This window comes from Parasteatoda tepidariorum, chromosome 1 (assembly GCF_043381705.1).
Source record: "Parasteatoda tepidariorum isolate YZ-2023 chromosome 1, CAS_Ptep_4.0, whole genome shotgun sequence".
Taxonomy (NCBI): domain Eukaryota; kingdom Metazoa; phylum Arthropoda; class Arachnida; order Araneae; family Theridiidae; genus Parasteatoda; species Parasteatoda tepidariorum.
Window position 1 is genome coordinate 1,882,331 of NC_092204.1, and position 16,008 is coordinate 1,898,338.

The following is a 16,008-nucleotide window of genomic DNA, read 5'->3' on the forward strand; positions in this document are numbered from 1 at the left end:
TAACAGTATTCTCGAACAAGCAAAAGAAATCTGAGGTTTCGAAATTCTTAACGAAGAAAATTTTGAAGATTGGTTTCAAAGTTATGCATGTGAGCCTGACTTCCAGTATTTGACAGATGAAGACATCGTTATGTTGTTAAATCAAATAGTGATTATAGTAACTGATGCAGAAGATGTAGTAAATGAGGGAAATACAATTTCTATTTCTGCTGCTCTGTGGAAATTTTATTAGATTATATGGGAGGATTTGATTACGGTGACATTACTGCAGTTCGTAAAACATATGACGAAGACGCATTACACAATTTTTTAAAATGAAAATTCCTAGTTTGATGTTATACAGCATGCAAATGTCAGTAATTTTCAAATTTTTTGTACTGATATTGATTTTTTCTGTAATTAAAAGAGTTTTCGGATTATCCGTATTTTTCGATTCTCCGTGCTCCCTGTCCCGGTGATTAACTCGGATAATCGGGAGTGCACTGTATTAATTTTTAAAAATCACAATTTCACTTAAAACTGACTTTTCTTTTAAAAGATAATATTGAAATAAAAAAGGGGGAAAAAGTCAAAAAAAGTTAATTATATACAAATAAAAATTCAGATAGAAAAATTATGCAACTTGTGAGAAAAATAAAATCAAAAATGTCTTTTTTTTTCTCAGTATTTTTAAATTTATTTCTGTAATACTGTAAGCTTCAGGAGAAACTCAGGGGTTCCTATGTTATATAATATTTCTCAACATATTTTGTTGTTTGACAATTTCTGAATCAAGAACATCCAGTTCTGTTGCAGCAGTTTTCACCAATTTAGATTTTCTAAATTTCAAATCATCTATCTTTTCTTTTATTAGTTTTCTAGAAATTTCAGCTTTTTCATTCTTTATGATTTATTTATTTTTTTTTTTTGGCTTCTAATGCATGTCTCCATCTTTCTTGTTCTAGATCCTTTTACAGCATCTAGCATTTTTTCATTAATGTAAATGTTTTTTAGTCCATTTATAAACGAAACATAATCATACACACGCCTTTGTGAAATAATAGAGTCTTCATTGAGGTTTTCAACCAATAAGCTTTTATTGATTGAAAACCCCCCTTCAACTGTTGCGTTACCATGAGAGAGGATAAGAAAATTTTTTATAACCTCCCACAAATTTTCACTTTTTTTTTTCTCCCTGCAAATACTTCAAAAAAAATTATCTAATATCTTTTGCTGTGGATTAAACTCTAAGAAACTCTTTTGCTCTTTTTTTTTGGCAGCATCACAAAACAGTAAAAATTCCTTTTTTGATTTTTCAGCTGTTGTTTCAGCTACTATTGTCTGTAAACCAGTTATTCACACAAAGAGCAATAAACCAAGCAACCCTATCAAAAATTCCTTATCATTGGATAAACAGGAGGAAAATTGCTAACAGGACAGGTTCTACCAGGGAAAGAGGAATGTTATTATGAGGAAATTACATATTTTGAATTACAGAATTTTTCCTTGAAACTTTATTTTTGCCTGTCAGTCTTTGAATGAACTATAGTTTTTTTTATTTTCCTAACTTTATGAATAAGTAAGAAAAATCCTGACTTTTTCCTGATTTTATGAATATGTAAGAATAATCCTGACTTTTTAGCTTAATTTTAGAATAGCCTGACTTTTTCAGGTTTTCCTGACCATGTAGGAACCCTGGAAAATAAGCACCTTTAACCACTTTCAGAAATGCTATGCACCATGTTTAAATAAATGATAATCCAATAGTGTAAAAGTGAGTCTATTTGAGGGATCGTGTTTCACTGCAAACATAATCAACACGAAAAAAATAACTGGTTGAGAAATGATGTTACATCCTCCATATAGCCCTGACCTGGCATCAACAGTTTTGTATAATAATTTATTGCTAAGATAACAAAAATCATACAAATTTCAGCAATGACATCAAATCACCCTTATTTGAATTTTTTGCTGATAAAAACCAGAATTTCGTTGAAGCATAGGATTGTGGGGTGAGAAATTATAGACAATGTCAACCTTCATCTATGAAGAGGTACATAGAATAAAGTTAACATGTCTAATATACTAGTGATTTAGAATTGTAATTTTGTAGTGGTAGACACACTACATTATCTTGAAGTTGCCAGAAAAATGGAAAAAGGTTATAATAGAAGATAACATAACGCAGGGATGTGATTGACAAAAACACAAAAAAGAGGAAGTTTATAACTGCAGCATTGAACATGCAAAAGAAAAAATTATATGAATTCAATAGCCAATCTGATAATGATTAGATTATTATCTATTCAAATAAATATAAATAAATGGTAATTATGTTCTTAAACAAAATCTTGATTAAAATAAATTTTTTTTAATAATTTAGATAACTTTGAGTAATTATGCATAAGCACGATTTTATGTATCACATCATTTTAAAAAAACATTTCTTTAATGGTCAAAGGACCTTTATGGACTTTGTCATGAGTTCTTTGTTTTTTCGATGGTCTTTTATTAACATGACTGATCTGTAGACTGTTGATAGGACAAGAAAGTTCATTTCGTACACAATTTTTAGAGGCCTTAGATTAAGAATCGCGATGTTGGATTTCAAAATCGCGTTAATAAGAATCGTCATGCTTGATTTTAAAATCGCGTGAAAAAGAATCGCGATGCCGGATTTGAAAATCGCGTGAATAAGGCGATATCGGATTTTAAAATCGCGATGTTGGATTTGAAGATTGCGTGAATAAGAATCGCGATGTTCGATTTTAAATTAGGGTGAATAAGAATAGCGATGTTGGATTTTAAAATCGCTTGAATAAGAACCACAATGTTTGATTTTAAAATCGCGTAAATAAGAATCGCGATGTTCAATTTTACAATAGCGTGAATAAGAATCACGATATTGAATTTTAAAATCACGTGAATAAGAATCACGATATTGGATTTTAAAAGCACGAAAATAAAAATCGCGGTATTGAATTTTTAAATCGCGTAAATAAGAATCACGATGCATAATTTTTAGAGTCCGTGAATACTTATCGCACTGAGTAATGTTTAAACCGCGTATAAATACGAAAATCGATGTTTGACATTACAACCGCATGATAACGAGTCGCAATATTGAAATCTAAAAATATATATGAATACAAATCGTGACATTGGATTTTAAACTAGCGGGAATATGAATCGCGATATTGGGTTTTAAAAACGTTTAAATACATATCGTGATATTGGGTTTTAAAAACGCTTAAATACAAATCGCGATATTGAATTTTTAAATTGTGTGAATGGGAATTGCGAGTAATGATTTTTAAATCGTGTAAAAACGAATCTCAACAAGTAACTTTTAAATCAGTTAAATACAAAAATCGATGATTTACATAAAAATCATCTAAATAAGAATCGCAATTTTAGCAGATTCTGGCCCAGTTCCTAATATTTAAAATTCTGTAAATCAGCCAATCAAAAGAAATCAAATATCAGCGGCCGAAACGAAACCGCTTAGGACTTTTTTTCTTTTTTCCAATCTATAGCGGAAGTCGCGGTTGTCAAGGCAACAAGTCGCAAGTTCGACTATATCGTTCGTTCGACTCCCCTAAAGTTTTTGGAACATGGTCAGATATTTTAAAGAGTCTTTCATTCCTGAAAAGATAAGAGAGTTGTGGAGTAGGAGACGGCATTGTTTTACCAAGGTCAACCACTTTTACCCCAGCCAGCAGATTGACATGTGAAGAAAGGTTTATTGGGGGCTTCAATACTTTCGCTCCGTGGAAGAAAAAAAATTTCAACTAAATATCATTTACTGGCTAAAAATTTTATCCGCGCGGAAATTTATGAAAAAAGAGCGGAATATATGGAAAAATCTGAAAAAAGCGGAAATCAGCGGATCCGCGGAAGAATCACATCCCTGATAGCGAAATGGACAGACAAACATTGTGAAAGATATTTGACAGAATTAAGTTCATTTTTGTATAGAAAAAATTGAGTTTCACACTAAAAAAAAAAAAAAATTCCTTCCTTCCAATCCAATAACTTCAAGATTAATCAAATTTACATTGAAGGGTGGTCATTCCCTACATTAAAAGCTAAATTATGATAAAAATGCTGTAAATTACTTTATAAACAAATGAATGCTTACTAATATTCTTTTTAATAATCCAATGGCTGTGGGGTGGCCAGTTACCCACAATCCGACTAAATGGCGCGAAAGCTGTTGCATTGTTAGTAGCCGCGTGTCTGTGCTATTAGTAAACATAGCAATATGTAGATGGCGAGGTAACGCTCCTTCAGCCAATGACAAATCTTGCATTTTAGCCGATATTTCTGCATCACCTTCCTAAAAACAATATTATAAAAATAATAAATTCACAACTTAAACTTTGTTCAATAGTATTTCGTAAAAAAAAGGCACTAAATTTGGAATATGGAAAAATTGCATTCCATGTGATGTATTTTGCCTTTATAAATTGAATGAGACCAATCTCGAGACGACTGGATCGACAGTTCAGAAGTTACATATACAGAAAGTACAAATTTGTAAATGATATCCGAAAGCTCATCTACTTGTTTCTGTATAATTCCCTCTTTTTTTTAATGAAAATGGTGTGATTGAAGGGGGAGGAATGTAATATGTACAAAAAGTACAAATTTGTACTTTTTGTACATATTACATTCCAAGACTATCTAAACAAGAGTGATATTGTTTACTATGCACTTTATTACTGCAGTGAATAAGACTATCCACAAGCCAATTAAACATCTCAAGTACATTTGATGTGTATCTTATGTTTACAAATTTTATTGCTATCCTGGGCCTATCTGAGCATGCAATACTTTCCGATGTATTTTTTTACACTTAATTGAATGAAATAAAATTTGATCAGATAGAATAATAGCTATGAAATTATTAAGTTAAAGAAATTATTAAAAAAAAGAAAAGAAATCAAGAACCTATTTAATATTCTACCATATTTAATAAAAAAAACCTTAAAAATATCCCTACATTAATGAACAAGATACAGAAAAGTTGTCCTTGAATCAACCGCTAGAGACTTTCATACCTCAATTATAGCTTTCATCAGCAATCCAGCACCTTTCACTATAGCCAAAGAAGTATGCTGAAATAAAAGTATAATTTTTAAGTAAGCAAAATTTTAGATATCTTTAAGACTAGAGTAATTTTAATAATTGTTAATTGTTGTAAAACCAATTTTAAAACCAAAGCTTTAATAACCATAGGGATAATGATCCCCTAAATTATTATAAAATGACTTTGAAACGAGTCCATAGTGTTGAAAAGTAAATAAAATAAAAATAAAAAGATTTGAAAAACAGCTGATTATTGAGAGAAAAACCATTCTTATAGTCATAACAATAATTTTTAATAAAATTTTTTTTAAAAAACTCACAAAATATATTATATTTTTTTCTCTATCGATGCAGTAAAAAAAAGATAAAATACTGATCTTTAGTGATTTAGACTATCAGTACTATATTGTTGTTACAGTCTTAAAAATCTATCATTTTTAAAATTATATGAATCGTGGATTACAAAATTCCTCCCAACAAGATTTATTGAAAATAATAAATTAGCGTATGAACCCTGTGAATTCATAATATTTTATAATGTAAAATTATTATTCAAGTTCTTTCTCATACAGGGTTGGATTACCGATTAGGCCATGGCATGGGGCCCCCCAATAATTAAAACCCCCCTTAAAATGGATTTTTTGAAGAAAAAAATTTAAAAAATTAAGAAAAAACAATGATTTTTCAAAATCTTATGATTATTTTTTAGTTCTAATTTAATAAAATAAAGTAAAATTTAATTATTATTTATTTTTATTTTAAATATGCTTTATTAAATGAAAAGATATATAGATACTTTTATATATGAATAAATAAAAAATTATATGAGAAAAAAATTTAATCTAAGGGCCCCAAAAAATTTTATTATGGTCTAGGTATGCTTAATCCGGCCCTGTTTTCGCATATGTTAATTCACTTCTTAAGAAGTTTAAAACAATAAATTCTGCAGGTAAGGCTACATGCCTAAACCATGCATATAATTAATGGATCGTTTCTAAGTTCAAACTATTGAATTTTAACATTTTTATTAGCATTATTAATTAAAATAAAAAGATCCACATTTGTAAGTACAGTCGAACTCGTTTATAACGAGCACAAAGGGACCGTAACATGTACTCGTTAAATCCGAGTGCTCGTAATAAACGGATCCTTAAGGAAGACGTGCAACCAGAAGAGGGCTTGGGAGGTCAAATGATTGAGTTGACTTAAAATTTAATTAATACTTACTTTAATTACATTAATTAATTTAATTAAATACTTTTCTTAATTTAATGACAACTATCCCCCCCACCAGCAAAAAAATTTCTAGTTGCGCTACAGTCTTAAAGGAAAGAATATATAAACGGAAAGAAAAATAAAGGAAAAGATTCTTACCAAAACATTTATTTTTTTCATTAATTTAGATATTTAAAATAGTCTGTCAGCTTACTTTGAACTCGCTCATTTCACATCATTTTGAAAAAAAGATAAGACAGAAAGACTAGAAAGATGAGAAAAAAGATTGCCAGACAGAAAAATATTGCTCGCTAAAACCGGGTCTTGCTCGTTAAAAGCGACTTCTGTTCCATAGACTTAACATTGATCCAACCAAATATTTTCGTTTCCCTCGTTAAATCCGAGTTCTCGTTATAAACGAGTTCGACTGTATAGAAAATTACTCCCGCAACAATTATACTTTGGCCCCAGTTGGGCTCCATATGGATCCTATATGAACATCCTCCGAGGGACCAATATTGGGATATCTACATTTTTTAATATTGGTCCTATGCAGTGACAATATTAGCCTATATAGGGCTAATATTAGCTGAATAATGATTATAAAATATCAGGTGAATCTGACAATTCCATAGGGCCATATCAGAAAAATATCGGCCCTTCGAACCCTTATTGAGCTGAGATTCGTGAATATTGGTCCGATGGGGGGCCCCAAGTCATTTTGTTGCTAGGATAGTGTTCTAAGTTGACTTAAAAATCAAGAATTTCAGAATAAAATTCAGGACAAAATATTTATTATCAGAAATATCAGGATTGAACCCCTTTTCAATCGAATGCTTGTTCCTGTAACCTTGACATTCATTTTCCGTAGCCTTATCGAACATAAATAGTTTTTAACTTTAATTTTTCTATCTACCATTTCATAAAGAAATTTGTCACAGTAATTTTATGTTTGAAAGTACAAAGTATCATACAACAAATTCATGCGGAAGATTGCGACACATAAAATTAAAAAAAACTGAGTGAACAACCTGGAATAGACGAAACAGCTGTCTACCATAATCAGCCACTAGAGTCAAAAGAGTATCAAAGTGAGTCCCATCTGTTGTCTCGCTATAGGGGGCACAGAGAGCAAAGGTCAAAAAGTCTAACATAGATGATACAACAAGAGCACCAGTTCCTTTTGCCTGCAAGAAGAAAACAGGGTTATCAATTCATAATTGTTTCATTTAAACAAACTTAAAATCGTCATTTTCAGGGTTGCCACAGAAAAAAAAAATATGAAAATGGTTGCCTAAATAAGAACAAAAATGAATCAAAAACACCAGGGCTCAAAAAGCCGCCCGTCCGCCTTCTCGAATCTGGCGTCCGTACGAACGGCCATTTCCTGTTACTGTTAGTGATACATTTTCAATTTTTGTTATCTTACAAGAGTCTAGCGCCTCATTTCTAAAATGACCCTCGAATCTAGAAATCCTGCTAGTTCCTTTGTCAGACCAAATGCGCATGCTCATGTACTTGGTAAACAAAAGAAAAGTTGCTCTGTGCATGTGGACTTCTAACGAAGGAATAAACAGAAACCTCTGTAAATCATTGGCTTGATTGTGGAACTGGAAAACGTCATATTTGATTCATTTAAAAAGCGCAGTACCCTCGGATGAATTGACATTCCAGATAACTTGACCTCTGTCATTTAAATTATTTCATAAAAGAAATAAATTATTTCATAAAAGAAATACTAGGTTACTATTAGTAACCTAGAATTTCTTTTATTACTGTATAATGTAATCCTAGTAACTACTAATTCATTGCACAATTTATATAAATGTTTGTAATAAATAAGAGAAAATTATATTTTTATTTATTTAGAAGCTACGGGTTAGTTTCAAAGGAGGACAGGTACATTGTTGGACAAGTCATCCTCGGGGACGCGTAAAATTTCTGAGTTCTTTCGAGCCCCTGAAAAATACGACCAGTGCTTTCACTACAGCGCAAGAACGCGAGAATCTCGCATATTTTTTTCTTTTCTCGCAATAAAAAATTATTAACGCGAGAAGTTCGTGCACTCTATTAATCAATTTCAAAATGCACAAATTTTGGAAAAAATTTTGTCTTTTGCCGTCCGTTTCACTTTTCTTCCTTGATCTATCATTATTTTGAACATCGGTCCTTGCTATCTAGCTTCCCTATTTATCAGTATTGTTCAGAACCGGTGCGAACAGCAGAACACCACACACCGAACCACGGAATCCCTTTCAGAACACATTTCTCTGCAACCACGTGTTCACCGTAGGTAAGGTTTCTTCATGTAAGACGTTTGCAATTTGTGTGCATGAATGTAAGATGGACAAATACCTTGTTAAGGCGACATCTTCTACTCCGTTGCGGGCANCGGTAGAAACGGTCAAAACGAAACAAATACGGATATTTTCAGCCAAATAAATATAATAGCCGATGAAAAAGTAGATATAGAACATTTTCCATATGATGATGCAGCAAAAATATTCAATTAGAAGATGTGAAAAATGTATTATAATTAAAGAAATAATTTTTTTTCAAGTCTATTCGTGTTTTTTAAATTTTTAGAAATCTCACTTAACTTTTTGAAATCTCACCCTGTTTTTGAGAAAGGGTGAGAAATTCTCTCCCACTTTTTTTCTGCAATGAATACACTGACGACTAAAATTTTATTACATGATTCAATTTTTATTTATTTTTTTCATAACCGTCATAGAACAGTCCACCCAATTCTTTTGGATTTATGACTACTAATGGTCAACTCCGTAGCCTTGCCATTTTGAACCCAGTAAAGAAGGCAAGGGAACTCCTGGATCAAGTATTAAGAAAAATTCGCCTTTGTGAAGGACTTTCTGATGGAACTAACCCGCACTTGCGTTACATGGAGAGGAAGACCACGAGAACCTACCACGGTCAGCTTGACGGCAAAGGGACTCTAACCCATGATCGGTTTAACACTGAGGAAATTTCACATCAGCATTGGTTGGTGCAAGCCATAGATTGCACTTTGAGTGACTACTTTTTTTTAAACGACAAAAATAAGCACCAAAATTCCCTGTATTTTTCCAGTTTCTAAAGAAAAATTCAACATTTCTATAGATTCATTTAATGACCAAACACACCAAGAAAATGGTTGATTATGTAACTACCTTGCCCCTCTTTTTTGTAAAACTTTTAAAGCCTCACTCTAAAACAATATTTCACACAGTCTAAAAGAAATTTTTCTATTAGTTAGTAAAAATTGGTTGGTCCTAATGCCACTTGCCACACGGGCAAGTCTGCTTGGTGAAACCAAGTAAATTTAAGGCAGAGTGGTGTTCGATTCTTGTTTTTCAGTGGCACCATCTATGGCCAAGAATTCGACTTCTGCCACATCATACGTCACACCTGTTTATAAGGCGGATCCATTAACTCATCCACAGATCGTAATTTTTTACCTGAATCGGAGAACGATCGATCTCCAATCCAGTACCCCCAGAGGTATTGATTTGTTATGGGAACATGGCGGACTTTGCAACTTGACAGAATTTTAACGTGCATTAGTCACCAACTACACGGGGAGTCTTCGGCCGCGGGGTTCGAACCCACGAGCTCTCGGACAAGGGCTCTACCAACCAGGCTATCTCGGCACACTAAAAATCAAGGTAATTTTGATACTTTTTTTAGCAGTTTGTATTAACTCTATAAATAGTGCAAATAAAACACAAATGTTTGGAGTGAAAATTTTTCAACAATTTTCTAGTTTATTCTGGAAATATGATATGCCTAAAAGTCAAGAGGATGCCACATCGCTGAAGAAAATTTTCCTCACAAATTCTCTTACATTACTAACTTAAAATTTAAAGTGAGTTCAGACAATCCTTGAGTAAGCCATGAAGTTTCAAAGACTGAAAAGAAAATTTTAAAATATACAAATGAATATAAAATATGAGAAGATAACTTAGGATTACGTAACAGAGAAGTTCTCTTCTAATGATTTGTTTGCATTTAAATATTTTGAAGTTTTCTTTCTTTCAGCAATTGAAACTTCATGACAAATTCTAGGTTTGTTTGAACTTAATTTTTCTTTCATTTAAATTAGTAATGAAGGAGAAACAGAAAATTTTCTCTCACAGTTTTCTTAAAAAAGAAACTCAACATGGATGCGATTTTCCAACACTGATTGTTACATCGATTTTTCTGAAATCAGTATAAAATACTTACAGTGTGTTCCACAAACATTTCCAACAAGCTTTCAAGGAACTTTTTTGAAGAGAGTAAAGAGCTTTTGTTAAGCTGCTCTTGTCTCAAATCATAATCATCATGCATGGGCTACAATTGAAAATAAGTATTGTTTATATAAGGGCCATATTGGTACCAACCATTTAAACAGTTAAAAGCATCTTTACTTGCATAAGGGCACAGAGCATATCAACACTGGCATGAGCTACGCCGGTATCACCACGCTTCAGAGCTTTAACAACTTTCACTCCTAATTTTTCTCTAAACCTGTGAACAATAAAATGAACACAGATTCGGTATATAAAACAGAATCAATATATAACACAGAATCAATATATAACAACTTCATTAAAATGATCCGAGAAATTACCAAATTATGCCATTGCTAAACAAAACAATTATTGATAGTGTGGGGAGAGTAGATATTGGCAATGTCAACCTTCATCTATGAAAAGGTACCACAAAGAATTGAGTTATCATGTCTTATATACTACTGAATTGGAATTGTATTTTTGTAGTGGTCGATACATTACCGTACTCCCTTACCAAAATTGTATCTGTGATAGAATTTGATGAACGGATACCACCAGTTGTTCATTGTTGTTTTGTGAGAAGCCGGGAGAGCTGTATTAAGAACACTGTCATAGTTGCTCTTGTGTTGCCATTAGCAGTCGAGAGTATGCAGGCCGACGTTGTGCGTGACCGGGTAGCAACAGCGCAAGGTGGTGAATAATGTCACAGTCACAAGTTCTATGTGAACAATCCATCAAAGTAGGCGTATTCACATCTTGTCAGAAGGTTACCAATGTGTGTGTGGGGGGGGGGTAGCTATCAGCAATGCCAACCTTCATCTATGAAAAGGTACCCCAACATAGAATTGAGTTAACATGTCTTATATTGGAATAGTATTTTTGTAGTGGTAGATACACTACAATAGCAATTATATAAACCACTTTTAAGATGGTCGCTAAAAACGGTAAGTAAAGATGGTAACAAAAGTAAGCAATTGGTGAATGGAAGAAGATGCCTTTAGAGTTGGCGACTTCTTAAAGGCAGAGCTACTGAAGCTTGTCCGGAAAAATTAGATCTGCTCATTAAAACAAGGACTATCATAAAAAGTAAAGTAAAAACATTTCATGCTCTTACTTTTTCCCTCTTGTGTGTGTGTGTTTTTTTTCCATTCAAAAACGATTCTAGAATTACATTTGTATAATTGGTTTTTCAGGGATGATTGTGAGCACAACTAAAAAATCCTGAAAATTTCGAGTAACATCATTAATGAAAACTATATTTAAGTGACTAAAATGGCAAATTGCAATACAGAATGGGACTGGTAGTGCCATCTTTGAGAACCATGATTAGCTACAGCTCGTTTAAAATGTTTTTTTTTTCCCTTCACTTGGAGCAAAGCTAGTCTAATTTTCCTTAAGACTATGCAAAAAACATGCTCTTATGTTCACCCTTAAGAATAGGAGCCCCTTTTTGAGTATTCAAAACATTTCAAATTTCTTTGAAATCTTGATATTTTTTTAAGCAAAAGACGTTTTACATTATCAAGTACCTAAATACATTGTTTAAACACAAATAAAAGTTCTTCTAGGGAAAAATGAAAAAATTAAAGTGTGTACACTAATTGTATTTCATGCATACAAAATTACGTATACAAAAAAAAAAGAAATATTTTCCTTCTGTGAGAAATTAAGGAGGGTCTTCATGGATATTTTATGGTATATCTGATAAATGATTTAAGTGCTAAGCTAGGCATGCCTTAACATGCAATATTCCAAGCTCTGAAAAATAGTCTGACCTCTATTTAAAGAAGTCGCTAAATCCCGATAAAAAGTTCCCTGTATGGAAAATTCGTTAAATAGAAAATCACCATTTGAAATTCTTCAACACAAAACAGGTTATTCATGAACACAAAACATATTCATGAACACTAGACACAATTAAAATAACAGTTGATACATCTTCATATTGTTAATTATTATCTACTACCAAATTGTTTCAAATGATTTTAACATTTCATAATATGAAGGTTTGGTGATTTCTTCATTATTTCTGTCTTTGTCTTCCTCACAATTTAGGGCTGTATTATTTTCATTTTTCACACTGTCCAAAATATCCGATTCAGTTCAGGTTTCTGTGGTTTCAGCTTCAGAATCAATAAAAAGAAAATCACTAATCAATGCATCAGTAATTTTGAGGCTCACTCTTAGCTGTACCTACATTTTTTTAAAAGTTCTTCTAAAGGGATGTCATCCTTGTCCTCCGCGTTATGAATAGTATGATCGGTAACATAGTTTCATGCTTTAGAAAAACATGTTATGCTTTCTCGTAAATTGATTTTTGATGTTAACAAAAAGGGAAAGGGATTTTACTGCTTTCTCTAAAATTTAAAAGTGGCTCTGAAAATCAATTCAAGGTCATTTCTTCCATAAAATGCGTTAACAATTTTGAAATGTTCTGAAATATTTTGAGAAATAGGAAAAGTGGATCTCAAATAAAAGTGTGTTAAATAGAAAAATTACTTCGCTAATAGGAAGTTATTTTACCAAGAAATTTCCAAAATGTTCTTGGTTCCTTGAAGAAGAAAAATCGCAAAATAGAGAAATTCGCAAAATGGAATCTCGTTATATATAGGTCCGTCTGTAGTTTTCTCATATTTTTATTATTATTACTATCCTGAAAATAACTATATTCGTTTCCATTTATTAGAAAAAAATATTGGGCTTATGGCTTATGTATGACTGTGATATCCCCAAAATATGGTTTTTTTTTAAAAAAAAATGAGTGCTTACGTAGGGACCATGGTAAAAGTGGCAAATCCTACTTTTGATGCAACTAAACGCCTGATGCATTGAAACTGAGCTTCCAACACTTCTGGTGAGCAAGATTCTGAGTCACCATCTTTTTCTAAGAGGGCCATCAGTGCTGGCTGGATGAGTTTATCTTTATTCTAGAATAAAAAAATATTTCTTCCAATTAGACATGAATCTTTTAGAATAACTTCAAAGAGTGAAAGGGAAGATACTATTTATAGAGGGGGAAATCTGACTGGTTGACTGAACGTAAACAATAACATATTTCCTAAAATTAGAAGAAAATTAATGTTAAGAGGGAGAACTTTATAAGAGTTCCGTGTAATTTACAAATTCTAACTGGTTGTGAGTCAAAAACAAAATGTAAGAAAAATAATATCAAAACATAAATAAAGTGCAGGTTTTGAGTCTTATAGTTTGTCTAAAGTAAAAACTCTCCTAGCCATTCGTTTGGACCTGTGGCTGTGACTATTGAAACGAGGTAAAACTATTTCAAATAGGGGTGTCGGGTCATTGTTTAGGACAGGTTTTGGCTCTTGGATGTGAGAGAAAGGGAATCTTTTTCTTCGGTCTACTGTGTTAGCCCTAGAGTGAAGAGAAACTACTCTCCCTGAAATGCATTATTCTTGTTTTCATAGCAGCAGACAGCCTCAGACTAAGTGGAGTGGGGAGAGTTCTTGCAACAGAAAAACTATATACCTATATTTGTATAAAATATCATCGTTTGATATTTTCTAGGTTGCGTCATAGCATGTTCGTGAAGTTTTCTAAATTCATTTGTTGTTTGATTAGTTGGATTTTAAATTGAAAGAATGTGTTATATTGTTAACACTATTAGTATCATAATGTTGGATGGCACGCTTTTTCAAGTTTAGGCGTCAAAATCAATAGGAAGTTGTATGACGATTGTTAACCTCCTAGCGCCATCTGTGCTCAGATTTACAAGGTGAACCATCCGTAGAACAAGACATAAAAATGAAATGACCCCTGTGGCAGAATTTTTTCAAGCTATCTGCGACAAAATTCGCTAGCACTAATATCTTTCTGCATGATACTTTTAATAATAACAAACATATATGTAACAAATTTAAAATATCAAAAGCACTACGTTTACAAAAAAAAATATATAATTTTTTTTTATAAAACAAGCAATAATTTTTTATTCAAATATTATGAGTGATATTCTCACATTTTATGGGGCAGACAAATTATTTCCTTCTTTGCATTTTGTAAATAATCATCACAATAAAAAAATATAATTAAAAATCATGAAATGCGTAGTGAAAGTGATTGCCGAAAAAAGATCGACAACCAAATCAAATGAATCTTCAAATGTGTGTTTCGTTTCGAGGCTATGTTGTTGTGATAAATAATATCGTATAAAAAATGTCTGATTTAAAAACTACAGAGAAATCAATAGCAATAACTGTCAAAAATTCGATAGAATTACTGCTTAAAATGTAAATACTCAAATGCACTATTCGAATTTTCCATATTGTTTGAAATGTATGGGAATATTTGATATCCACTTGAAAATCAGTATCAATAACTGCCGAAAATACAATCGAAACATTAAGTCAATTTCCGATACTATCGTCGTAAATTAAGCGTGTCAAAAAGTGATTACCTGAAGGCATGATAAAAATATTACGTGTAAATTTCTGTAGACAAGAAAAGTAAAAAAATTTTTACTTTACAAAAGAAAAATGTTTCTGCAATAACTCAGAATGTAGCCATGTCGCTGCGAATCTGCCACAGGGATAAAGACATAGATCACACATGAATAATTCTTCGTGATTGAAATAGATTAAATATTATGCTTAGTATAATTCTTTATCTATGGGCATACTTTCAGCATTAACATGTAATAGAAATAGGACAAATCCTTTAATTTTAAAACAGATTAAAAAAATTTAAAGTTGGTATACTATCTGGAACTTAATATTGCATTAAACAAGTGTTTGAAGTAAATACAATGAAAATTTTAAAATGCAGTCACATCTCACCAACTTAAATCTCACTTTCTCAAATTTTTCAGTAAATTGAAAAAATAAATTTCCTATTTACTTAAGGTTTTACTCTTTCCTTGATAACTAGAATATTTTTTTCCAGCAAATACAATAAACTTTTAATATTAAGAAGTAATATAAAAAAGAATTAAAGCCAACTCCTACTTAGGTAAACAAATTTTTTTTTATTTTACTTACTTTTTATTAAATAATTAAAATGTTTTCTTCCATTTAAAATTAAAACTAATTAAATCAGTCAGAATTATCAATCTATTTCTCACCAGATAAGTAAAACAATGAAAACTTATGTTCCTTATTTTTATTCAAATTATTCAGGAAAATAAAATAACTTACTTCCTAATAAAATTCTGTTCTTTTTAAGAGATTCTATTTACTATTATAATTATTAATTAATATAATTTATAATATTTTGAAAAGAAGAACTTTAAAAATCATAGTAAATTATGATTTTAAAACATCTTATTAAGTCTTTAAAAGCTCCATAAAAATAATTAACTTTCATAAACGTCAATATACATATTTTCTTACTTCTTGAATGTTTGAGTTAATGAGTCCTCTGTAGGATACATTGTTGTTAAATTGAAAAACAGCTCTACTAAAATCCCAGCGAACTGAAATAGAAGAGTAAAACC

General features: G+C 31.5%; 1 protein-coding gene across 4 annotated transcripts in view; it reads right to left on the reverse strand.

Annotated features, from left to right (window-relative positions):
* The window catches only part of LOC107453078 (receptor mediated endocytosis 8), a 124,237-nt gene that overhangs the window by 96,914 nt on the left and 11,315 nt on the right, over positions 1-16,008 (reverse strand). For 2 of the 4 annotated variants that reach the window (XM_071180348.1, XM_043054082.2), the window contains exons 6-12: positions 15,905-15,987; positions 13,326-13,483; positions 10,692-10,791; positions 10,507-10,614; positions 7,317-7,472; positions 5,043-5,099; positions 4,121-4,318 (exon numbers count right to left, since the gene is read on the reverse strand). In XM_071180348.1, the coding sequence (XP_071036449.1) occupies positions 4,121-4,318; positions 5,043-5,099; positions 7,317-7,472; positions 10,507-10,614; positions 10,692-10,791; positions 13,326-13,483; positions 15,905-15,987 (860 nt within the window). Of the gene's footprint in view, positions 1-4,120; positions 4,319-5,042; positions 5,100-7,316; positions 7,473-10,506; positions 10,615-10,664; positions 10,792-13,325; positions 13,484-15,904; positions 15,988-16,008 lie in introns of those variants that run through there. The other 2 variants (XM_071180409.1, XM_071180383.1) reach the window with 2 other exon arrangements.